This window comes from Rana temporaria, chromosome 3 (genome assembly GCF_905171775.1).
Source record: "Rana temporaria chromosome 3, aRanTem1.1, whole genome shotgun sequence".
NCBI lineage: Eukaryota > Metazoa > Chordata > Amphibia > Anura > Ranidae > Rana > Rana temporaria.
The window spans coordinates 362,606,555-362,633,639 of record NC_053491.1 but is presented as its reverse complement, the minus strand read 5'-3'; the positions used below and the strand labels follow the sequence as shown (position 1 = coordinate 362,633,639).

At 45.1% G+C, this 27,085-nt stretch overlaps 1 protein-coding gene across 2 annotated transcripts in view; it reads left to right on the top strand.

Moving 5' to 3' along the window:
• ADA2 (adenosine deaminase 2) overlaps positions 1-27,085 on the top strand; it is a 58,644-nt gene that overhangs the window by 5,145 nt on the left and 26,414 nt on the right. For both annotated transcript variants that reach the window (XM_040345329.1, XM_040345328.1), the window contains exons 2-4: positions 20,094-20,398; positions 23,555-23,780; positions 25,223-25,433. In XM_040345329.1, the coding sequence (XP_040201263.1) occupies positions 20,101-20,398; positions 23,555-23,780; positions 25,223-25,433 (735 nt within the window). In that variant the 5' untranslated portion in view covers positions 20,094-20,100. The remainder of the gene's footprint in view (positions 1-20,093; positions 20,399-23,554; positions 23,781-25,222; positions 25,434-27,085) is intronic.

The window sequence follows — 27,085 nt, the reverse complement described above, 5'->3', positions numbered from 1 at the left end:
AACACCAGGTCTAAAATACGATATGTAATGAAAAGAGAAACCTTTATTTTCAAATTTCTTTAGTATGTTGATGAGGAGGGATTGTCTCAAACAAGGAAAGCTGAATATATCCTGATGTGAGATCTTCAAAACTTTCACCACACCGTGTGCACTCAGTGGGCTAGATTCACATAGATTAGCGGATCTTTAGATCCGCGTAATCTATGTGATTTACGATCCGCCGGTGCAGTGCAGTATTCACAAAGCACTTACCTCGAAAATTGCACCGTCGGATCGTAACTCCCCCGGCGGAATGCAAATTCCACGGCTAGGGGGAGTGTACAATTTAAATCAGGCGCGTTCCCGCGCCGATTTAACAGCGCATGCGCTGCCGGCGAAATTTCCCAGTGCGCATGCTCCAAATGACGTCGCTAGGACGTCATTGTTTTCGGCGGCTACGTAAATTCCGGCCATCCGTATTCCCGATCGACTTACGCAAACGACGTAAAAATTTGAATCTCGGCGCGGGAACGACGGCCATACTTAACATTAGCTACCCCTCATATAGCAGGGGTAACTATCTGCTGGAAAAAGCCGAACGCAAACGACGTAAAAAAAAAGCGACGGGCGGGCGTTCGGACTTGAATCGGCGGTTCTCCTCATTTGCATATCCGACGCTTAAAAAAACGCGACGACACCTAGCGGCCGGCGGTAGATTGCAGCCTAAGATCCGACTGGTGTAAGGCACTTACACCAGTCGGATCTAAGGGAGATCTATGCGGAACTGATTCTTATGAATCAGTCGCATAGATCCGACCGTCGGATCTCAGAGATACGACGGCGGATCAGGAGATCCGCCGTCGTATCCCTTCATGAATCTGGCCCACTGTCTCCACTCCCCTTTGGTCAAAAGCTCACCAAATGACGATGCCTTGCACTCTCATGCCGCCCTAGTGGTCGTGCACGCGCTGGCAGTGTCGCGCTTGCGACCCTGTCGCGAGCTCCGTGGCTGTGCCCACGGGACCCGTGGACTTGATGTCCGCCGGTGTCCCGCCATCTGGTCACAGAGCTGAAGAACAGGGAGATGTCAGTGTAAACACAACATCTCCCCGTTCTTCCTAGTAACATGTCACTGATCGTCTGTTCCCAGTCATCGGGAACAACGATCAGTGACATGCCACGGCAAGCCACGCCCCCTAACAGTTGGAAGCACTCCCTAGTTCACACTTAACCCCTTCAGTGCCCCCTACAGGTTAACCACTTCACTGCCAGTGTCATTTTTACAGTAATCAGTGCATTTTTATAGCACTGATCGCTGTAAAAATTACAGTGGTCCCAAAAATGGCCTCAAAAGTGTCCGATGTGTCCGCCATAATGTCGCAGTCATGATAAAAATCGCTGATCGCCGTCATCACTAGTAAAAAAAAAATATTCATAAAAATGCCATAAAACTATCCCCTATTTTGTAGACACTATGGCCCGGATTCAAGTAGCACTTACGCCGACGTATCTTAAGATATGCCGCGTAAGTGCACATATGCGCCGTCGTATCTCTGCGCCTGACTTTGAAAGCAAGATATGCCTGTAAAAAGGCTTCATCCGACCAACGTAAGTTTCCTACGCCGTCGTATCGTGGGCGCATATTTACGCTGGCCGCAAGGGGCGCTCCCATTGATTTACAAATCGAATATGCAAATGAGTGAGATGCGCCGATTCACGAACGTACTTGCGCCCGGCGCATTAATATACGTGGTTTACGTAAGTCGTACGTCCGCCATAAAGTTACAACTCATAAAGCAGGTGTAAGTAAGCAGCATCAATGCAAATGGCTGCACCAGGGAACACAGCCGTCGTTATTTACGTTGTTTACGTAGTACGTGAATAGGGCTGGGCGTAGGTTACGTTCACGTCGTAGGCAGTGATTCGACGTATCTTAGGGAGTATTTTCGACGTGATTCTGAGCATGCGCACTGGGATGCGTCCACGGGACGGAGCATGCGCCGTTCGTTCGGCCCATCATTTGCATGGGGTCACGCTTCATTTAAATGAATCACGCCCACTTATACCTACTTTGAATTAGGCTGGCTTATGCCTACGAATTTAGTTACGCCAGCGCAATGTTGGGAGCATTTGCTTTGTGAATTCCATGCTTGCATCTCTGCGTTGCGTCGGCGTAGCGTAAAAGAGATACGCTACGGCGGCATATATATGCGCCGATGTCTGTGAAACCCGGGCCTATAACTTTTGCGCAAACCAATCAATATACGCTTATTGCAATGTTTTTTTACCAAAAATATGTAGAAGAATACATATTGGCCTAAACTGAGGAAAAAAACATTTTTTTATATATTTTTGGGGGACATTTATTATAGCAAAAAGAAAAAATATTGAATTTTTTTCAAAAGTGTCGCTCCATTTTTGTTTATAGCACAAAAAATAAAAACCGCAGAGGTGATCAAATACCACCAAAAGAAAGCTCTATTTGTGGGAAAAAACTACGTCAATTTTGTTTGGGAGCCACCTTGTACGACCGCACAATTGTCAGTTAAAGCGACGCAGTGCCGAATCACAAAAAGTGGCCTGGTCTTTGACTAGCCAAATGGTCCGGGGCTTAAGTGGTTAAAACAGCTTCAAACATTGTACTCACATAAGCTCAAATCAATGAAACCTAGAGGCATCCACTTACAGCAGCAAGTACTGGTGTAATGTGGTCTCAGTGGACACAGCATAGGTGAACTGAATCTCACAGCGAAAGGTCGTGATCCTCCTAGCGTCACTTCCGATATAGCGTCAAGCGTTAAAAACTAGTTGTCGTACAGCCACGTCCAGACCAGCAATAGGGGCATGAGGAGTGTCACGAATAGTGATGATGAATCTTTTTCTATAGAAGAATTTATCACATTACTGTGGTGCCCATGCAGGTTATTTTATGTGGGGAGGACCAAGAGACTCCTCAAAATCCCTGTGGCAGAACACCTTGCCAATATTAAAAAGGGATTCAATTATCACAGTGTTTTTCTTCATTTTAAAGGGGTTGTAAAGGTAAAAAAATTTTCCCTAAATAGCTTCCTTTACCTTAGTGCAGTCCTCCTTCACTTACCTCATCCTTCCATTTTGCTTTTACATGTCCTTATTTCTTCTGGTGTGGAGAAAGCCTCTTGAGGGGGGAGGGGGTGAGCAGGAGGGTCAGGACACTCTCTACTTTGCAGATAGAGAAAGGAGCTGTGTGTTAGTGGGCGTCCTGACACTCCTGCTCGCCCCCACACCAGGGAGAAAGCCTCCCATTACTGCGTGTAGTTACAGACAGAAGAACAGGAAGTGAGAATTTCTCAGATGAAATAAGGACATTTAAAAGCAAAATCGATCATTACAATTTTGTGGAATGGATTGTGTGTTTCCATCAGCAAGAGTCCACGATATCGCGTGTCACATCTGGATATGGGTGGATATCTAACCCTGTAAGGGTTAATGCTGTTTTGTCGAGCATGAGAGTGCAAGGCATCGTCATTTGGTGAGTTTTTAACTAAAGGGGAGTGGAGACACTGGGCCAGATTCATGTAGCTCAGCGGATCTTTAGATCCGCAAGATCTACCTGTTTTACGATCCGCCGGTGCAATTTAGCGAGGCTAGTGCATGATTCATAAAGCACTTACCTCGCAAATTGCACCGTCGGATCGTAACTCCCCCCGGCGGAATGCAAATTCCGCGGCTAGGGGGAGTGTACAATTTAAATCAGGCGCGTTCCCGCGCCGGTTTAACTGCGCATGCAAAGCCCAGTGCGCATGCTCCAAATGACGTCGCTAGGACGTCATTGCATGCTCCAAATGACGTCGCTAGGACGTCATTGTTTTCGGCGGCTAGGTTACTTACGGCCATCCGTATTCCCGACGTACTTACGTAAACAACGTAAAAAATGTAAAACTCGGCGCAGGAACGTCGGCCATACTTAACATTAGCTACCCCTCATATTAGCAGGGGTAGCTCTCCGCCGAACGCAAACAACGTTGAAAAAGAGCGACGGGCGGGCGTACGGACGTGAATCGGCGGTTCTCCTCATTTGCATATGCGACGTTGAAAAAAAAGCGACGACACCTAGCGGCCGGCGGGAGATTACAGCCTAAGATTCGACTGGTGTAAGTCACTTGCACCAGTCGGATCTAAGGGAGATCTATGCGGAACTGATTCTTATGAATCAGTCGCATAGCTCCGACCGTGGGATCTCACAGATCCGACCGTCGGCTCTCACAGATACGACGGCGGATCAGGAGATCCGCCGTCGTATCTATTGATGAATCTGGCCCACTGAGTGCACACGATGTGGTTGAAGTTTTGAAGATCTCACATCAGGATATATTCAGCTTTCCTTGTTTGAGACAATCCAGTCACATTTATGGACTATTTTTGTACAAACTTTATTTTTTGTTGTTTATTTATGTTTTTGTGTTGATCACTATCACCTGTCACTGGGTTTATTTATTTCTACAGTTTAGCGCTACTATTTACTTTAGTTTACATTGTAAATGCTTATTTGTATTTGATTCATTTAAAGTAGCAGCTGTGGTAAAATTAAGACCCGGTTCACACAGGGGCGGCACGACTTTGGGGCGACTCGTCAAGGCGATCTCAAGACGACTTCAGAGGCGAGTTGCAAAATGACTTCTGTATTGAAGTCAATGCAAGTCGCCCCGAGTCACCCCCAAAGTCGTACAAGAACCTTTTTCTAAGTCGGAGCGACTTGAGTCTCTCCTATTAGAACAGTTCCATTGAACAGAACGGGACTTGTCAGGTGGTTGAGTCGCCTGACGAGTCGCCCCTGTGTAAACCAGCTCTTAGGTTACTTTTGGCGCAGTGGTGGTACTTGAAGAGTGGGTGTACTGATCTTTTTGGACCAGTTTTGTTGAATATATAATATACAGCAAATCAGAAATGAAACTGGTAGTGAAGTCACGCATTGAGTTTTAGTTCCTTCTTCAGCAGCTGTGAGACCCCTCCAGTGTTTCTCATGTGCGGTCCAGAAAGGGTTATCCAACTATTGTTTCCAATCTCACCTGCCACGTTAATTTATGTTACAAAATTTCCTCTTTCCGCTGATGAATGAAATTCTTTGACCTGCTGCCAAATCCACAGGAGAAGTCGGATCTTCTCTGCCATGAAATGCTCTTTAATTAACCTGAGCAACCACCGGTGCCTTCCGCACCATAAACCTTTCAGGAAAATCTGCAGCTTTATCCTGAAAAAGAGCGAAACAATCCACATAAATTACTATTAACAAGAACATGTTTCCCAACTGCTGAGGCATCAGACATGTGAGCGCTCTGATTGGCTTTGTTGTTTCCAGTTACTCTTTAACCCCTTAGGACTTGACGAATAATTTTCTTTCATGACAGGAGTGATTCAGTCAGAGATTAAGTAATATATATATTTTTTAAGATTTTTGCTCTCAGCCACAACATAATAACAATAAAAGTAAAATCAAGACTTTTATTTTCCCTGAATTTTGGAAAAAAATCTGTAGATTTTGGTGAAGTGTTACCTAATTCTCTGAATCCGCTTCCTGACAGTGACAATTGTGGACCATGCCCACACAATGTGTTGGCACAGCCACTTATAGTCTCCACCAGGGGTATGTGTGATAGGTGACAGCACAGGTGCACCATTGGGAGACAATTTCCTCCTCATGACAGGAAGTGCTTAACCACTTCTCGCCCGGTCAATAGTCAATTGATGTCCGGGAAGTGGTTGTGAAATCCTGACTGGACATCTATTGAGGTCCTGCAGGATTACATGCCGGCGCACGCCTGTGTCAGTCTGACACCCGGCATCTCCGATCTCGGTAAAGAGCCTCCGGCGGAGGCTCTTTACCACGTGATCAGCCATGTCCAACCACGGCTGATCACGATGTAAACAGGAAGAGCCGTTGATCGTTGACCTTTAAAGCAGATTAAACAGCAGAGTGCTTGTGCTGTGTAATCTGCCCCCCTCTAAACTGTAAAAAAAACCTCCCTGAAACTTCCACTTACTGTATGCCCTCTCTATACTGACCACGATAACCAGGGCTACTCAGCGGCAGACCTCCGCAATGTCTCCTGGGAACAATGACAAAAGCTCCCAGGAGACATTGCAGCATCAAGGAAGTGACGGAATACCCGCACACTACCCGATGAATCCATATACAGGAAGCGGCCAGTAACATAAAGGATTACAAAGGTACAGTAGATCGAAAAGAAAAAAACCATGCGGTTTAGTAATTATGCATATGAGCGTATCATTTTTTTTTTTTTTTTTGTGGGGGAGTGGGTCTTGGGTGGGAGTTCCCACACTTTTTTCCCCAGGACTTGACCCCTGACCCTAACGCAATAGGCTGTGGACACCTATGATACTGACATAGGGTGACAACGTAGTATCTCTTGCCACCCTGTGCTCCTGAGAACTACAGGCTGGTGTAAATTTAACATTGGAATAGTACAAGAAATACCCAAAGAGCAAAATTGGAGTTTAGAGGTGTAAGAAAATAAATCAATAAAAATCTGAATTACAAAAGATATAAATTGTATTTCATAAACATAATTAAAACATAAATAATTATAAAAGGGGGGGGTAGAGCCCTGTGGTCACAATACAAAAGAATGGTTGCCTCTACGTGTTTCACCACAATCGTGGCTTCTTCAGGAGCTTTTGTAGGACCTTAGTACAATACCACTAAAACAAAAAAATATAATAAAATACATTTTAAAATTTTAAATGTATTAAAATTTTAAATTTTAAAATGTAAAATGTAATTTATTATAATTTTTTTGTAAAAAAGCTCCAGAAGAACAGAAGAAGCCATGATTGTGGTGAAACATGTAGAGGCAACCATTATTTTGTATTGTGACCACAGGGGCTCCCTTTTTCAATTATTTCTTTTTTAATTATGTTTATGAAATAAAATAGATATTTTTTGTAATTCTGATTTTTATTGATTTTCTTGCACCTCTAAACTTCAATTTTGCTCTTTGGGTATTTCTTATACAGGCTGGTGTAGTTCAGAATATTCACCTAGGGATTGATTTACTAAAGGCAAATAGACTGTGCACTTTGCAAATACAGGGCCAGATTCACAAAGGAGATACGACGGAGTATCTCTCAGAGTATCTGTGCGACTGATTCATAGAATCAGTTACGCATAGATATCCCTAAGATCCGACAGGTGTAATTGTTTTACACTGTCGGATCTTAGGATGCAGTACCGCGGCCACCGCTGGGGGGAGTTTGCGTCGTAAACCAGCGTCGGGTATGCAAATTAGGAGTTACGGCGATCCACGCGTTCGCTACGTCGCCGCTAGTCTAGTTTCCCGTTGCAAAGTTAGTCGTCGTTTTGGGTGCCTTAACTTTACACAGCACACGTATGTGCTGTATAAAGTATGGCCGTCGTTCCCGCGTCGAAATTTAAAAATTAACGTCGTTTGCGTAAGCCGTCCGGGAATACGGAATTACGTTACGCGCGTCGCCGTTCGAAAAAATGACGTCACTACGCGCAAAGCACGGCGGGTAATTCAAAAGGGAGCATGCGCAGTAGGTCCGGCGCGGGAGCGCGCCTAATTTAAATGGCACACGCCCCTTTGAATTACGCGGGCTTACGCCGGAGGCCGCCGGCATAGTTTTCATCGCAAGTGCTTTGTGAATCAGGCACTTGCGATGAAAACTTGCGGCGGTGTAACGTATCTAGGATACGTTACGCCGCCGCTCTTCTACCTGAATCTGGCCCACAGTTGCTGCAGAGGTTAGTAAATGAGGGAAAGCTCTTCTACATGAGATGAAGGCTAACTGTTCTATTTAGGCCACGATGCATGTTTATTATTTTTTTTCTCAGATGAGTTGCTGAGTACAAATTCAAATTTGAAGTCCAGACACAGGTCTCAAGAACAATGAAGATCTGGCTAATCAAATTCTCATTCAGATCCGCTAGAAGAGAGACCTCTCCCAGATCTACGCATAAAATGTCGGAGCATCTTCATCATTATAAGTTTGTCCCACTCTGTCTGGATTACTCTGGGACATGTATCCCATGAGCCCCTGCTGTCACCATTATTTACCGAGGTCATGAAAAGTTTGCCTTGTACTCTGTCAGCGTGAAAGCAAGCACAGAGCTTAAGCCTCGGGGGGCGATGGCGGCTCAATCCCATGACTTAATATGATGTAACCCAGTCTCGCTGTCACAGCAATTGTGAATCAATGCAGAAATTACAGTCTGTAGTAAATTGTACTGTGTCCTGGAAATAGGGGGCCAAATCATGCAAAGCTGAAGGATGTTCATGCCTGTATTCCTTCTGTCAGGCTTTTGTTTTACGTTAAAGCAGAACTCTAGCCAAAAACAACAAGATCAGATGAATTGCCTGATTCAAGATAAAACAACAAAATCAGCTTTCATTGCAATATCTACCAATATTTAACCACTTAAGGGCCGGACCAATATGCTGCTACATGACCCAAGGGGTTTTTACAATTCGGCACTGCGTCGCTTTAACAGACAATTGCGCGGTTGTGCGACGTGGCTCCCAAACAAAATTGCCGTCCTTTTTTCCCCACAAATAGAGCTTTATTTTGGTGGTATTTGATCACCTCTGCGGTTTTTATTTTTTGGGCTATAAACAAAAATAGAGCGACAATTTTGAAAAAAATGCAATATTTTTTACTTTTTGCTATAATAAATATCCCCCAAAAACATATATAACATTTTTTTTTCTTTCAGTTTAGGCCGATACGTATTCTTCTACCTATTTTTGGTAAAAAAAATCGCAATAATCGTTTATCGGTTGGTTTGCGCAAAATTTATAGCGTTTACAAAATAGGGGATAGTTTTATTGCATTTTTTTTTTTTTTTTTTTTTTACTACTAATGGCGGCGATCAGCGATTTTTTTCATGACTGCGACATTATGGCGGACACTTCGGACAATTTTGACACATTTTTGGGACCATTGTCATTTTCACAGCAAAAAATGCATTTAATTGCATTCTTTATTGTGAAAATGACAGTTGCAGTTTGGGAGTTAAACACAGGGGGCGCTGTAACATTTAGGGTTCACTTTGTGTGTGTTTACAACTGTAGGGGGGTGTGGCTGTAGGACTGACGTCATCGATCGAGTCTCCCTTATATAAGGGATCACTCGATCGATACGCCGCCACAGTGAAGCACGGGGAAGCCGTGTTTACATACGGCTCTCCCCGTTCTTCAGCTCCGGGGAGCGATCGCGACAGAGCGGCTATAAACGAATAGCCGCGCCGTTGTCCCGGATCGCTCCCCGAGGCTTACCGATCGCCGCATGTACGGGGGGGGGGTCCCGATCGGACCCCCGACCCACGTCAAGCAGAGGACGTACAGGTAAGTGCATGTGCCTGTCCGTGCCATTCTGCTGACGTATATTTACATGAGGCGGTCCTTAAGTGGTTAAAGAACACTAAAAAATTTTTGGGGGGAAAATAACAAACATGTTATACTTACCTCCACTGTGCAGCTCGTTTTGCACAGAGTGTCCCCGAACCCTGTCTTCTGGGGTCCCTCGGCGGCTGTCTCGGCTCCTCCTCGCAAGAGCTTTCCACCTTCATGCGAGCGAGCTTGCATGGTGGAAAGCTTTTGCGGGCACGCTCCCGTGATACAGCGGCGGGCATTACCGGCCGACTGTATCACTCGGCCCCGCCCCCCCGGCGTGCCGCGTCATCGGATGTGTTTGACAGCAGCGCCAGCCAATGGCTGCGCTGCTATCAATCCGTCCAGCCTAGCCAATCAACGGCCAGGCTGGAAACCGAAGAGGATCACAGGGACGTGATTTCACCTCCAAATACGGAAAGGTTTTTTCACAGTAAGAGCTGTGAAAATGTGGAACAGACTCCCTCCAGAGGTGGTTCTGGCCAGCTCAGTAGATTGCTTTAAGAAGGGCCTGGATTCTTTCCTAAATGTACAGAATATAACTGAGTACTAAGATTTGTAGGTAAAGTTGATCCAGGGTAAATCCGATTGCCTCTCGGGGGATCAGGAGGGAATTTTTTCCCCTGCTGTAGCAAATTGGATCATGCTCTGCTGGGGTTTTTTGCCTTCCTCTGGATCAACTGTGGGTATGGAGTTGGGTGTATAGGATTTTACTGTGTTTTTTATTTTGTTTTTTTTTGTGGTTGAACTGGATGGACTTGTGTCTTTTTTCAACCTGACTAACTATGTAACTATGGACGCGCGCGGGACTTTCGAGGGGTGAGGTAAGTAAAACGGGGGTTCGGGGCGGTACCGTCGGATGTTTTTTCACCTTAATGCATCCTATGCTTACCTTTACTTTTACAACCCCTTTAAAGACGTGTTAATAAAAACAGAGCTGCATTTGTGTCTTATACAGTGGGGAAAATTGTTATTTGATCCCCCTGCAGATTTTGTAAGTTTGCCCACTTGCAAAGAAATTAAGGGTCTATACATTTTTATCAAAGGTGTATTTTAAATGCTAGAGACAGAATATCAACCAAAAGTCCAGAAAAAAACACATCATACAAATGTTATAAATTCAGTTGCAGTTCAGGGAGTAAAATAAGTATTTGATCCTCAAGAAAAACATGACTTAGTACTTGTTAGATACCTGATTTGGACAGGTATCTGCACCCCCTCCCCCCTGAAAGGTGCCAATTGTGGCACCGAAGGGGGGGGAGGAATCCGATGAGCGGAAGTTCCACTTTAGGGTGGAGCTCCGCTTTAAGGTTTTTAAAAGAATCTCCACCTTCTTCCCCTACAGTATGTGAAAAAATGTAATTTATAAACGCACACACTCTCACTCACACACACATCACTGCTATACGCAGCTCCTATCTCTGTTTCATAGAACTCACCCACTCGTACTGAATCTGGGTATTTGCTGAGCCAGCAGGTCTGGCAGGAGGTCTCGCCTCTGTGAACCCTGATATCACACTCAAGGCTCCTGGCTGGACAAGGTAGGATGCTTGCTGCTCTGTATGGCATACTTACATTATGTTAGGCTGTAGTAGATTACCACCCGCACACATTTCTCTGTTTACTTTTTGGACTCCTGGCGTGCAGAGGCACCGCAAGCAACACAAGTGAAGAAATAACGGCAATTGTAGTACATTTGCAGTCTTTACTCACAAAGGGGTTGATTTACAAAAGGCAAATCCACTTTGCACTACAAGTGCACTTGGAAGTACAGTCGCTTTAGATCTGAGGGGAAGATCTGAAATGAGGGGAAGCTCTGCTGATTTTATCATCCAATCATTTACAAGCAAAAACATTTTTTTTTCCTTGCATGTTCCCCTCAGATCTACAGCGACTGCACTTCCAAGTGCACTTGTAGTGCAAAGTGGATTTTCCTTTAGTAAATAATAAGTGTCATATGCCCATCCAGCCTTTCAGAGGCACACACCGCCCTTTAATTAAGGGGGCCCTTGTGTCCTCATGATTTTGGATATATATATTACATTTGTTTGTAAGTAAGTACCACAACCACGTGCAGAGTCTGTGCAAATAAATCTTTCTGCGGAAAGCAATAGAAGAAGCACAATCACTGTGCAGCACTAACTCAGAAAAGCAAACTATGCGATGAACAACCTCAGCTGCTCCAAATATTACATCAGCTATTGGCGCTTTTTAAGTTCTGTACATACAGTCTTGAGATTTTCACTGCTCTGCCACACAGCACTGGCACAGAAGATAGCCTGATTATCGGCTGCAGTTCAGAAATCATGCCCCTTCCCCTGGCCCGTGCCTGGACAATAAAGGACATCTTTCTGTCATTCTGTTCAGTCCTCCCTTGAGCATGCTTCTTTACAGCAAAGCAGCACAACAGATTGGCTTCTTGTACTTCTTCCTTTTCCAAGTCTGAGTTGCTATACAGTTACTGCTGGCATTTAAACTTCTTGCATGTAATAATGAAGAATACAGAGCTGAATTCGACTTTGGGAAATGTTCTGCCAGCAACTACTGATATTTAAAATACAGAAACAAATGTAACAACACTGGCCTAGATTCAAGAAGCAATTGCGCCTGTGTAACCATAGGTTACGCAGCGCAATTGCTTACTTGCTCCGGCGTTACGAATGCTCCTGATACAGGAACATCGTAACGCAGACTGCAGCCTAAAATCTGCGTGGCATAAGGCTCTTATGCCACGCAGATTTTAGGCTGCATTCTTGCGTTGACCGATAGGGGGCGCTCCCATTGTGATCAGCGCATATTGCATACTAACACCGATTCACAATTGTTGCGCGGGCCCTGCGTACGCAAGTTACGTCGTTTCCGTACGGCGTGCTTAGCGTAAGGCTGCTCCTGCTAATAGCAGGCGCAGCCAATGCTAAGGATACCCGTCGTTCCCGCGTCGCGACGTTCGAATTTTACGTCGTTTGCGTAAGTGAATCGTGAATGGCGCTGGACGCCATTCACGTTCACTTTGAAGCAAATGACGTCCTTGCGACGTCATTTGCCGCAATGCACGTCGGGAAAGTTTCCCGACGGAGCATGCGCTTTACGATCGGCGCGGGAACGCGCCTAATTTAAATGATTCCAGCCCCCGGCGGGATCATTTACATTGCCGACGCGCCCTCGCAATTTACGGAGCTACAAAATCGTTGCCCTGTGCCTCCGCAAAAAAAGAGCAAATCTCTTTGAATCTGGGCCACTGATCTTTTTTGGTATAGTACAGAATGTCATTTGTTGCTTTTTTATATATCTGTAAATTATTCTGAGCTACTTCTCTCTTTCAAAGATTAAAGTGTGTGAATAGGCAAAATGTTTTTTTTAATTTTGGAATGTAAAAAAAAGGAAGTGTTTCTTTTTTTTCTTTTTGCTGTACATGCATAAGAGATGTCAAATCTCCTACTTTGAATATCCAATGTTGTGAATGACTAAATAGAATTCTTTGGTGAGGCTGTTCACAAATACTAATGTACCCCCAAATATAAGAGGTCGGAAATCTGAATATTTAGAAAGCAGCAAGGAAGCAAAAGCAATGGTGAGAAAGTCCAGAGTGTTTTTATTTAATAATCAGAAGAATAAGAGAGGCAATGTGTTTTGGGGGTTCAAACACTCTCCGGGGCTTTTATGTTATGCAAGTTCAAAGGTGCCTGAATTCTGAAGCCCTGTACACACGGGCAAGAATCTCGTCAGGAAAAAAAAGTTGTTTTTCCCGACGAGATTCTTGGCAAGAATCTCTTGCCGCCCGAGTGTACAGACTCTACTTTCAAAAGAACCGCGGTTCTCTTGAAAGGCAAGAACGTGGTTACGTCATTGCGTACAACGAGTATACGCTTGTCACATTCGATGCCACATTCAAAGTCATTTCGAGCATGCACGGGTTTCCACAGCAACCAGGTAAGTATACACACTCTCAGGTTTTTCGGCAGGAAAACTGCCAAGAATCTCACAACGAGAAAATAGAGAACATGTTCTCTATTTTTCTCCAATGGCTCTAGTTCACACCAGTGCAGTCAGTTCCAGTCAGTTTCCGGTGAAGAAACTGACCGGAAACTGACTGTATTGGTGCAGAAAAAACAGAACTGCATGGAAGTGCACTTGGTGTGAACTGTCCATTCACACTAATGCGTTTTTTTGATGCATTTTGCAGAAATGCAGGGACATTTTTTAACATGGTTTTCTATGGAACATGTTCACATAAATGCTTTTTTGTGCCTCTGCGTTTTTGGAAAGGGTTGGGGGACTTTTTTTTCTGCAAAAAGCAGCATTTTGCATGTAATAGAATTCAATGGACCCGCATCCAAAACGCAAGTACCGCGTTTTTACCGCGATTTACGTTTTTTTTTTTTAAAAGGAAATATAAAAAAAAAAAAAAACGCAAATCGCGGTAAAAACGTGTGTCGAAAAATGCAGCAAGCACCGCAAAAACACTCAAAAGCAACATGCATAGGTGTGAATCGAGCCCTAATATACGTGTAAAGGCAGGCGTCCCAATACCTTTGGTAATATAATGTACATGTAAAGGCAGGCGTCCTTTGGTAATATAGTGTACGTGTCTATACAATCAGCTGTCTGCTCACATGGGGTCACGCTATAACTTGGTAGACACAGCACTTTATAAATTATTCTGCTGCTTTCAGCACCATACATCCACCACAAAGCAGCAAGTCTTAAAAGAGAAGAAGAAGTGAAAGGGACACACTCAGGGATTTGTCTAATGGAGTTTCCAAAGGAAATTGAGCACATACATGTGACCTCAGTGGTTCTAATTGGGATAAAATCCCCTTCTGCTCCCTTCTTTTCTTTTTAAAAGCGGTTGTAAACCGCATAAACTTTTTTTTTTTCCCCCCAAACCTGCAATGCAAAAGGCATAATAGGCTAGTATGCATCGCATACTAGCCTATTATGAAATACTTACCTCGGAACGAGGTGTGTACCACTTACCTGGTCCACGCCGAGCAGGATGTCATCTTGCTCCGGCGTGTCTTCCGGGTATCGCCGCTCCAGCGCTGTGATTGGCTGGAGCGGCGATGACGTCACTCCCGCGCGTGCGCGCGGGAGATTTAAAATCGGCAGGGTCCGGCGATGCCGGTCCTTCAGCCGTGGAGTCCCCCCTGCGCATGCGCTGCCCGCATTGCGGGGGGAATATCTCCTAAACCGTGCAGGTTTAGGAGATATTATCCTTACCTACAGGTAAGCCATGTTGTAGGCTTACCTGTAGGTAAAAGTCCAAATAGTGGGTTTACAACCACTTTAAGAAGTTTGGTCTGTCGCATTCACATATTGTAAGTATGCCAAAACGAGGATTTAGAGCTGAACTCCAGGCAGATATACAATACTCAAATTACTCCAGCTCTGTATTCAATAATACATAATACATTTTTTTTTAATGCAAGCAGTGCAAGTACCAGGATTTGACCTAGCATCAGGCTCCTGTAAGAAAGAAAGTTACCGCTCCTGGTGGATTGTGTTAGGATGATCAGTGTAGTCTCAGGAGATCAAGGGTGCTGACAATGCACAAGGCAACAAATGGAAAAAGAAAATATGGACAGCCGCACTCCAAAAAACCTTGATGGTTGTCTTTTCGCACTATAAATTAGTGCTTAACCGCTTCCATACAGGGCTTTTATACACACATCCATACCAGGCCTATTCTGGCACTTCTCTCCTACAAATCATAATTTTTTTGCTAGAAAATTACGCAGAACCCCCAAACATTGTATATGTTTTTTTAGCAGACACCCTAGGGAATAAAACGACGGTCATTGAAACGTTTTATCTTGCACGGTATTTACGCAATCATTTTTCAAACGCCTTTTTTTTGGAAAAAAATTGTTTCATGAATTAAAAAAATAACAAAACAGTAAAGTTAGCCCAATTTTTTTGTAAAATATGAAAGATGATGTTACGCCGAGTAAATAGATACCTAACATGTCACACTTTAAAATTGCGCACACTCATGGAATGGCGCCAAACTTCGGTACTTAAAAATCTCCATAGGCAATGCTTTGAAATTTTTTACAGGTTACCAGTTTAGATTTACAGAGGAGATCTAGTGCTAGAATTGTTGCTGCCACTCTAACGCACGCGGCGATACCTCACATATGTGGTTTAAACGGCGTTTACATATGTCGGCGGGACTTGCGTGTGCGTTCGCTTCTGCGTGCGAGCTACTGGGGACAGGGGCGTTAAAAAAAAAAAAAATTTTTCTTTTTTTTTTTTTTACATATTTATTCATTTTTTTACACTTTTTTATTTTTTTATTTTTTTTATTATCACTTTTATTCCTATTACAAGGAATGTAAACATCCCTTGTAATAGGAATGTGTGTGACAGGTACTCTTTATGGAGAGATGCGGGGTCAATAAGACCCCACATCTCTCCTCCAGGCTGGAAAGCATGAAATCTCATGCTTACTGTTGCTTAGCAGCCGCAATTGCGGCTTTGTTTACTTACGGGGACCCGGACGTGACGTCATCACATCGCGCCCGGGTCCTCCGACAGTCATAGAGATGACTGGTGACCATCTGGTCACCAGTCATCTCTATGCTTCCTGCCAGCGTCGGACGATTCATTCTCCGGGCCCCCGATGGCACGGGAGAGCCCGGAGAAGCACCGGATGGCGGCGGGAGGGGGGGATGTCCCCTCCTGCCGCCTGTAAGAACGATCTAGCGGCGGAACCACCGCTATGATTATTCTTACGTTGTGCAGAATCGCCGGCACAAGAGAAGGATATCTGAATGATGCCTCTAGCTGCAGGCATCATTCAGATATCCACCCGCAAAGCCCAGGACGTCATATGACGTCCACCCGGATCGGTAGAGGTCCGTTGTGGACGTCATTTTACAATCGGCCAAGCGGGAAGTGGTTAATCATAGCTCATAGCTCATTCATTCATTCATTCATCAAGGTTTTTTGGAGTGCGGCTGTCCATATTTTCTTTTTCCATCAGGCTCCTGTAGTCTACTGGAAAATAGGAGTGAGGAAGAAGCAACATAAGGATTCAATCAGTTGTACTGAAGTGCAAGGAGCATGCTGATAGTAAGGCCCCATACACACCATAGAATCCATCCGCAGATAAATCCCAGCAAATGGGTTTCAGCGGATAGATCCTATGGTGTGTACACGCCAGCGGATCTTTATCCGTGGATATATCTCCCCTGGGATGGATTCCAGCAGATCGGATATTCGCTGACATGCACAACAAATCCATCTGCTGGAATCCATCCCAACGGATGGATCCGCTGGTCTGTACAGACTCACCGAATCCATCCGTCCGAAGGGATCCCCCGCATGCGTCGTAATGATTTGACGCATGCGTGGAATTCCTTATATGACAGCGTCGCGCACGTCGCCGCGTCATAATCGCGGCGACGGCGCGACACGTCATCGCCAGAGGATTTCGGCGTGGATTTCAATGCGATGGTGTGTACACACCATCGCATGAAAATCCGCCGAAATCCACGAGAGGATTTATCCGCGGAAACGGTCCGCTGGACCGTATTCACGGATAAATTCTATCGTGTGTATGGGGCCTAAGAGAGAGCAGAATCACAGATAAATGGTCTCTGCCACTTCTCTTCTTACCGTCCAGTCACAGGCTGGGAAAGAGACAAGACCTGTAACTGTTATTTACTGCAGCAGAGAAAAATCAGGTCTCCTGCTCTTTTAGACAGAGCTATGTAAATCCCAGGACTAGATTGACGAGAATATAAATTCCTTGCCAGGTAAATGGGCTCCCTTATATGGTTTTATATCTGTGTATTTAGCTATTTGCATATAAAAGGAGTACTGTGTTATATTCTACTATTGTAACATTTAGTTACTGTATTGCATGATTATTATATTGCATGACTTGTGTGAACCGCTCAGTTGAAAGCTTGTCACACTCACATGTTTTGCAAATTGGATAAAACGCATCCAATTCACATATGTGTAAACCCAGTCTGAAGGAAAATCAGTTAAAGTGGAACTAACCCCATCAATTTAACCATTTCTCAAAACAATTACATAAAGTGGAACTAAAGTTCCACTGTCACAAGCTGCAAGTAGGCATGCTCGTTATTGCAGACGAGACATGTACAGTATAATGTCTCTTTTGCAAAAAAATACACATACCTGTTGGCTCAGCGTGTTCTCTGGCATGTAAACTTCTCACATTGCTGGCACAGTGCCTGTGTATACAAAAATCTGAAGAGATGGGAATCCCACCTAATACTAGTGTGTAGCACTCTCCCTAAATAAACAGGGGGGTTGTAGTCAAAATATGATAGACAAAAATAAAAAACAAAAAAGGATTCTCCACACACTATAGAAGATTTCTATCCCCTCCCCTACAAAAACCTCTAAGTACCGTACCCTGTATGGAACGATGATGCACCACCCATCATACAAAGAATTTAGGGGCAGGAAACACAATTCCCACAGGGGGCTTAACCCACCCTACCCAATACAAACACCCCCCCCTCTTTTTTTCCTTAAAGTGGAGGTCCACACAAAAAGTACCCCTCCTCCCCTCTGGTGTCACATCTGGCACCTTTCAGGGGGTGCAGATACCTATATAATACAGGTATCTGCACCCACTTCCAGGAATAGACTCCCACGTGAGTCACGTCCCCTCCCGTCCCCCCACCGTGCTATCTTCTGGGAAACACACTGGTCCCAGGAGAGAGCGGGGACCAGTAAGGACAGGCCGCGCCGCTCGCGCATGCGCAGTAGGGAATTGGGCAGTGAAGCCGCAATGCTTCACTTCCTGATTCCTTCACCGAAGATGGTGGCAGGGGCAGCCGCGAGACAAGCAATTGCTCCACCTCGGCTGCCGACATCACAGGCGCGCTGGACAGGTAAGTGTCCATTTTTTAAAAGTCATCAACTGCAGTATTTGTAAGGATAAATTCCCCCTCAGGCAGTTATCCCCAATGGAAGATTTCCTCTCTATTCCTTTTTCTGGTGGCAACTTAGAATATTGTATTTCCTATACATTTTTGTACCAGTGCCAATGGTTCCCAGGAGAATTAGAGAGGTCAAATTAACCCAGCAGTGTCACAGACAGTAATGGCTCTTGTCAACATTCTTTTCATACATTGCATTTGCTACATGTTGTATTTGAATGCAAACACATACATTTGAATGGCAAACAAGGTGTTTGATGGTGTGTGCCTACAGTTCAAATATACCTCAGTAGGACATGCTGCATCCAGAGAAAGGCAGCGCAATCCAAAGCAAGTCAAACACAACCTCTGACTTGACATATGTACTGCTCTAATAAAATCTGTTGGATTTAGTTGACCTGCATTTGAGGAAAGGAAATGCAGCGAAACCACACCTTCAACATAAGCCCTAATAAAAACTTAACACAGTGTAGCGCCTGGCTACTTTCATAGCAGGTGCTGCTGTAAATTTAGAGGGGGTCAGAGAGTAATGCCGCGTACACACAATCGGTTCGTCTGATGAAAACGGTCGTTGTGATGGATCGTTTTCATCAGACGAACCGATCGTGTGTGGGCCCCATCAGTTATTTTCCCATCGGTGAAAAAACTTAGAACCTGTTTTAAAATGATCTGATGGTTAAAAAAACGATAGAAAAAAATGATCGTCTGTGGGGAAATACATCGGTTAAAAATCAACGCATGCTCAGAATCAAGTCGACACATGCTCGGAAGCATTGAACTTCATTTTTCTCAGCACGTTGTTGTGTTTTATGTCACCGCGTTCTGACACGATCGTTTTTTTAACTGATGGTGTGTAGGCAAGACTGATGAAAGTCAGCTTCATCGGATATCTGATGAAAAAATCCATCAGACCGTTTTCATCGGATGAACTGATTGTGTGTACAGGGCATTAGTTGCCTCTGACCATGTTTATTTGGCTAAATTGAAGGCCTCTGTTCCAGCTCTGGCTGTACTGTGTGCCCATGCTTGCTGTCTGGGGACTCTCAGACCCCCCCCCCCCCAGATGGCAGGTGGCAGCAGTGAGGTCAGTGTCGTGTGGATACTTCTCTTCGGCAGCCGTCCCCTGGGAGGAAGCCGATCGATGGGGAACCTGTCTGGGGGATACCGAGCACGAGGCTGGTGTCTCAGGAGAGGCCTACTTGCTCATCGAAGGACACTTTGTTTCTGAGAGGCTGGACGATGGTCGCCTATCAGTTCCTGACATAACTAAAGCTGTTTGAAGGAGATCCGGTGCCGAATCCAGTTGAGGATTTTGGACCGAAACTATCTCCACCTTTAGGAGGGTCTGTGGCAGAGACTTTACCCTAAAGTTTCGGAGTGACACTCAGGCTGGTGAAAGAGGCCTATCCAGATGCACTATATTCACTCTGGCTAGAGTGGCGAAGAAAGTTGTTGTTGGAAGCAGGACTGTTTCCAGGAACCAGTTACACCTGAATCTGTCACCTTCCATTCCTTCTATCCCTTCACTTTTCTACTATATACCATTTTTTACCCTGTTGGGTAATAAAAACACAGAAAAGACACCTGTCGTGTGGGTATTGACTTTATTACAGCTCTCATCCAGTACCCTAGACGGCGGGAAGATAGAGGTAACGTGCCAACCAAATCTAACCAGCAGCTCCTTCCGGAGTAGTGCTACAACAGTAAAATAAAAAATTTAGATACACTGATATAATTTTAATTTTTTAAACCTAAAAATAAAAAATGTGTCCTTTTTTTCCAGAAATAAGATGGAAAGATCACCAGAGTGGATCCTTCTTCTCTTCCTGTTCAGCCTTGGCCACGGCTTCCCACCATGGGAGGACAGGAATGCTCTGATAGAAAAGGAGAACAGTCGCCGGGTTGGAGGCAGCATCATCTTGGGAGAGAGAGAAACAGAAGCCAACAGAAATCTGATGAAGATTAAAGCGAATGAAATGAGTCAGGCGGATGCCACAGGGGTCTTTCCTCCCAGCATGCATTTTTTCAAGGCCCGTAGCCTTATTCAGCAGAGCAAAGTATTTAGGATTCTAAGAAAGATGCCAAAAGGTGAGAGAGAACCATTGCCAAGGTCAGTCTTGCTTTTACAAAACCAAGTCCAGGGTCAGCAGCTTTACCTCCTATAGGTCATTTAGTAAAGCAGCACCAACTCCATGCTTTGAGTAACAGAGGATTATGGGAACATGTACTTGGTGGATCTATAATGATTCAGCCATTATAGCATAGTCATAAAAGTACTATACCATCTCCATGGTTCTTTATGTTTAGAGAACAGAATTGTCAGAAAGAACTCTGAGGTAGGAACCATGATGGCCTTGCTGGGTTCATTCCTGTTAACAATAGTCATATGACTGTTCATCACTACCTAACAGTGGATTATTGGTCCTATCTATGAAAGAACAAGCAGCCACGCTCTGCGATCATAAATCCGAGTTTGGTGAGAGGTGTCACAAGGCACTTTGTAATACAGAAAACATCTCTATTGGCTGCTTTTTGTAAAACAAAAATTGTAGTGTTCCCTTACATTGGTGATTAGTGGAAAAGTACCTCTTGCATTGGTGGCTAGTAAGGAACATTGCAATGGTGGTTAAAAGTGCCCTCTTAGGCCCCGTACACACGACCGAACATGTCTGCTGAAACTGGTCCGCGGACCAGTTTCAGCAGACATGTTCAGTCGTGTGTAGGCCCGAGCGGACAGGATTACAGCGTACATTTGCCCGCCGGGCCTTTTTCCAGCGACAAAATATTTCTGAACATGTTTTAAAACATGCCCGCTGGAATCCTGCCCGTCGGACATGTTCGGTCGTCTATACAGACCTACCGTACATGTCCGAGCGGCCACCATCCCTCGCATGCGTCAAATGACTTTGACGCATGCGTGGAAGCATTGAACTGGCAGGGCCGCGCACGTCGCCGCGTCATCGGCGCGGCCTTGTCGCCGCGTATCGAGTACGCGCGGATTTCTGTATGATGGTGTGTACAGCCATCATACAGAAATCCCCGGGCAGACATGTACGCTGAAAACGGTCCGGCGGACCGTTTTCATCGTACATGTTTGCCCGTCTGTACAAGGCCTTATACTTGTGGTCAGTATGGAAGTTTTCAATTGTGGGTAAGCGGGAGAAGTACTCACTCCTATTGGGGGCCAAAAAAAAAGTACCCTTCAGTGTTGTTCAGTCATGAAGTGTTGACTACATTTGTGGTCGGTGAAGAAGGCCCCCCTTATATTGGTGGTCAGTGAAGAGGAGCCCCCTTATACTGGTGGTTAGTGGAGAAGGCCCCCTTTACGATTGGTCTATATACAGTATAGTTGAGCCAGAAAGAGCACAACAGTTAGATAATGCCAAACAAATGTATATAACATTTTCTGAATCTGGAGCGACCGTTGTTATTGGAGAGCTGCCAAACCGGGTCATTTGTTCTAGTAAAGACCTCTTATCTGCTAGTAAATGATTCTCATCCAGCTTCTTGCTCCCAATATGCCTTGAATCTCTTTTATTGATAGTGAGTGGAGAGGGCCCCCTTACGTAAATTTATTGGTGGTCAGTGGGGAAGGACCCCTTTATGTTGGTGGTTAGTGGAGAGGGACCGCTTACAGACACTTAAAAATACAGTATCATTGGTGTCAATAGTTACTTACCTAAGAGACGAGAGTAGGGGCTCCACTGGTTTTTGCCAAGTGACATTGCTAGGTGTTCAATGAGCGATGGCAGATTGAGTAGCAGTGTCTGCACAGTTTCAGCACCAACCTCTGGAGGAACCCTGCTTTAAAAAGTTTGCTCTAGATCAGGGGTGTCCAAACTTTTTTCAAAGAGGGCCAGATTTGATGAAGTGAACAAGCTTGAGGGCTGACAATTTTGCCTGACATTCGTTAAACCAGTAAAATTCAGTCTAATTGTGTTTGTTAGAGCACTAATACACTGCCCAACAAGAATTCTCTTGCTTTTGTGGCTGTGTGTGGTGAAGAGATGAGCTTGGGCGTGTTATTTGGATATACCGTATTTATCGGTTTAAAACACGCACCTTCACTTTAAAAAAGGAAATTTCAGGAAGAAATCGTACATTTTAAATAAAGAACTCTGAAGCAAAATAAGGATCAGTGCCCATCTGCAGCCTCACAAGTGCCACGAATGCAGCACCCACCGTATTGCCATGAATGCAGCACCCACCATATTGCCATGAATGCAGCACCCACCGTATTGCCATGAATGCAGCACGCTCTGTATTGCCATGAATGCAGCACCCACATTGCCATTAATGCAGCACCCACATTTCCATTAATGCAGCACCCACATTGACATGAATGCAGACTCACCATTGCCGTCAGTGCAGCCTGATTCATGTCCATCTGCAGCCTGCAGAGGAAACAGGGAAGGGGCAGGACGAGCACCAACATACAGGAGAAACTCCTGTTTTCTCGGCTGCCTCTTTAATTGAAAGTCCCGCCTCCTGTGATGGACAGAACAGTTGTCCAATGGCAGCGCAGGAGACGGGACTTCCCTTTACACAGGATGCCGTGTAAACAGGAAATACTCCTGTATCCTGTACAGCACTCGTCCCTCTCCTCCAAGGCAGCAAGCATTTATATCTTTTGTGGCCCCCGGCGCTCGGGGATTCATTGGGGACCACAAAATATATACATGTTAAAATCGCCAGGCGGGCCGTCCGAAACCGGGCCACGATTGGCCCGCGGGCCGGACTTTGGACATGCCTGCTCTAGATTGTTTAAACTTTTTAAAGCAATGATCTAATCACACAAGCATGATATAACAAATTCTAGTCTGCTATATTACAAGAATCAAGGTTTGGATTTTTGTGTAGTTTTAGGATATAGTAGCTGTTGAATGAAATGTACAGGTCACTTTAAGGCTGCATTCACACCTCGACGTATATACGCCTGAAGCGCGACGCTCGTGCCGCTGGAGGGGTGAATTTCCATTGATGTCTATGAGATGGTTCACATCTCACGCCGAAACGCCGTATGCCTGCCACCTGAAAACAAGTCCCGGACCCTTTTTTTCAGGCGGCATTGGCGTTCGGGCATAGACATCAATGGAAATTATCTGTAAAAAAAAAAAAAGTAAACAAATCGCGGCAAAATACGCAGCGTACGCGGCGTTACAATGTGAATGCAGCCTTAATAATATCAAATTGCAGTATGACTTGTGTTTCATTGTATAATTTAAGTAATTCTTCTGTTTGCAGGGGGCGCACTTCATTTGCACGATTTTGCAGTTGTAAGTGTTGATTGGTTGGTGAAAAATGCAACATACATACCGGACTGTTACATTTGTTTTACCGACAACGCAGGAGTGAGATTCATCTTCTCCAAAGAGTCTCCAGCGGGTCAGCTGCTACCGGGCTGTTCGAATTGGCTGCTGCTGGAGACATATAGGAAAACCGTGGCAGATGTCACTGAGTTTGATAACAGGTCAGTCAAAAATGTTTCTGTTTTGAGGGCTCTATTTAAAACAATAATTTTGGTGACTTTTTGTACTCTTTCACATATCTTAAGGTGAAAATTATTCCATCAGTGTTGCCAACCGTCCGTATTTTTTACGGACAGTTTGTAAAAAAGGGATCTTTTTTCCCCCGTTCGTAAATGTCCGTGTTTGGTGGGAATGTGCCAGTAAAAATAGCCGAGATCGGTTTGGCTTGGAACTGCACATGGAGATTGGAGGCAGGGGGTGATGGTGGCTGTGGTGGCACCACAGAGGGGGATGGAGGCAGGGGGCAATGGAGGCAGGGGTAGATTGGAGGCAGGGGGTGATGGTGGCACCACAGAGGGGGATAGTGGCACCGCAGAGGGTGGGGGATGGAGACAGGGGTTGTTGGTGGCACCGCAGAGGGGGATGGAGGCAGGGGACGATGGAGGCAGGGGGCCTGGGGGAGATTGGAGGCAGGGGGAGATTGTGGCACCGCAGAGGGGGGTCAAGGCAAGGGGTGTTGGTGGCAGAGGGGGATGTAGGCAGGGGGTGATGTGACTAAATAACTTGCCCTTATTATATCGAAAATAACAAAAATATGTTTTTTTACCTTAATATCTACCTTAAATCACATTGCTATTTGCCTAGCGTACTTGTTTGTAGCCTAAATACTGAAATTTGCACCTAAAATGTAATTTAGTAACTTTTGTGAAATGCCAGTAAAGATGTGGCTCCGCCAGTAAATTTCAGGTGTCGTGCCAGTAAATTTCAATCTGGTAGGTTGGCAACACTGGATTCCACGATGAGAACAAGTTCTTCTGTACAGCATGCTGGCAGGGGATAGGTTTTTAAACAAAGGCTGTGGACACTTTAAAAATAAAATGAGCTGTTAGAGAATGCCCAGTCAGTGTACTGGGAATGTGTGTAACAGGGTATCTGTGATTAGCTGGATGTTGGCGCCAAAGCACAAGTCCCTGCCCTGCTCCTGTTCTTTTGCTAGAACACAATCCCTCCGCCTGAGCTCGAACCCTTTGCCATTTTGTGCCCTCCCCATTCCTGAGGCCTTTACACAACATTCCCTGCCATTGACCTTTATATCCCATGGAATGTCCACACACACGAGAAGATTTGCTGCATTTATTTTGGTAGGCAAGTTATTGTCAAGTAAACTAATGCATACTGGCACTGCAAAACTTATGTTGGCCATAGATAATTGTTTTTTCACCACGGAATGTCTCATTCTCACCAATTTTTATGAATTTTGCGTTGCGGTTTCCAGCACAGGCAGAATGTATAGGCATGAGGGAAACTATTGCTCTCAACAGGACCTCTTCCTTCAAAAAAGATTTGCACTATGGTGTTTAAAAATAACGTTTTGTACATACTTTGTCAGTTCATTCCGCTATTTAAAGCATACAACATGACCAAAAATTCATGTGTATTTCAGCCTGATCAGGAACCTGACTCTGCTAACCGACACCCCGGAACTAGATTACCCCACCCAAGATGTGGTCTGGCGCAGGTTTGAGGGTGCTTTCATTACCGCAGGTGGCCTAATTTCCTATGCTCCAGTCTTCAAAGCTTATATCTACGAAAGTCTGCAGGAGCTCTACGACGATGGCATCCAGTACCTTGAACTGAGAGCCATGCTACTACCGGTGAGAGTTAGGGAGGAGCAACAGTTTTCATTCATCTGAAATTTTGGTGGAAGTCAGAAATGGGCAAAATGCACTGCAGTCAATGCGGAACACAAAAAATAAGGTAGAAATTGTATTGTATCCATGGCACAGGACCGCCCACAGTTTATGTAGGGTGTTGTAGTGAATTGGTGGACGCCCCACTGTGCAGTCTTATGAAAATAAGTATCTGCACCAGCCCAACTTGTAATAGTGATAATCTTGTCTTTATTCACATTAAGTAACAGGCACGACACACCAATGTTTTGGGATGTCACAGGCAGGGGTGTATCTACCACAAGGCAAACTGGGCGTTTGCATTGGGCGACATTTTTCAGGGGCGGCGCTGACCTCAGGGAGAGGAGACACAAAGAGGACTGCAGAGAAGCAGTGGTGTTGCTACGGGGGTGTGGACTGCACCCGGGGGACAACCACCAGAGGGGTGATACCAGGAGTGGTCATGGACTGACTGCTATGTGACAGGGGAGCGAAACGGAAGCAGGAGGCGGCAGTAGATGCTGCCTCCAATCCCAGAAGTAGCTCTGGCAGGCTCTGTGCTGCCTGACCGACGCACACCAGTAATACCAGAGACTGCATGTTACTACCCCAAAGTCCACCAGAGACCTTACATAGACCCTACAAAAAAAAAAAAAAGAGAAGGACGGGGTGGCACAAACTTAGATTGGGGGGGGGGCACACGATTTAGTCTTACCTAGGGCAGCACAAAACCAAAATTCACCACTGGTCACAGGATACCTTTGTCAAGGCAAAATGATCTTCCTGCCTTGAAAAAGGGATCCTGCAAAATCCTGAAACATCGGCCTGTAATGCCTGTTGCTTTATGTGAATAAAGAAATAGATTTTTAGATTATTACTCTTCCAAGTTGTGCTGGTGCAGATCGTTATTTTCCAAAAATGAATGTGGTTCTTGGTGGCTTTTGAGGCTGCCATAGGCTTTTAATAGCTCCTGAGCGTTACAGTACTCCTTTTACCGTGCCAAATAAACATACCCATTTTTAGCCTAATTACATTAGCCTTTTTTTCCACAGAAAGAAAAAAATAAGTAAAATAAAAGAAATCACTGCAACAGTAAAAAATAATAAATAGATATGTAAAAAAAAAACACAAATACAAAGAACACCAAATTAAATACTCTAAACTATGCTAAATGCACAGGGCCGGCCCTTACCATGGGTCCCGGAGGGTCCATTGGATCCAGGCGGAATTTTGAGAAGTACAGCAGAGTGCCTAACACACTGCCCCTTGGGCTACTTGATTTAATGCAGAGTTTCGTGGCAGTAGGAGCATGGCAGCAAACAGCGGCAAAGCCATGGGGATTCAGGGAAGGTGGCCAGTGAGCAAAGCAGTTAGACCTGTGAGAGCCTGGGAGGGAGAAGAGCTCCACCCCCTCCCTGTCCACCAAAAAGGTGAACAGGAGCGGGTGCAGCCTCCCCGGCGCTCCCAGAACCTGGATTCTTCCAGTCTGATCTCTGCTCCAAGATGAACAGTGAGGCCCGGAGGACAGGCTGACTGGGGGCCCAGAGAAGAGGATGAGCGAAAGGTGGAGGCTCTGGAAGGAGCAGAGCACCTCCAGATCAAGGAGACTGGGCACTGCCTGTTGCTGGCCATCAGGT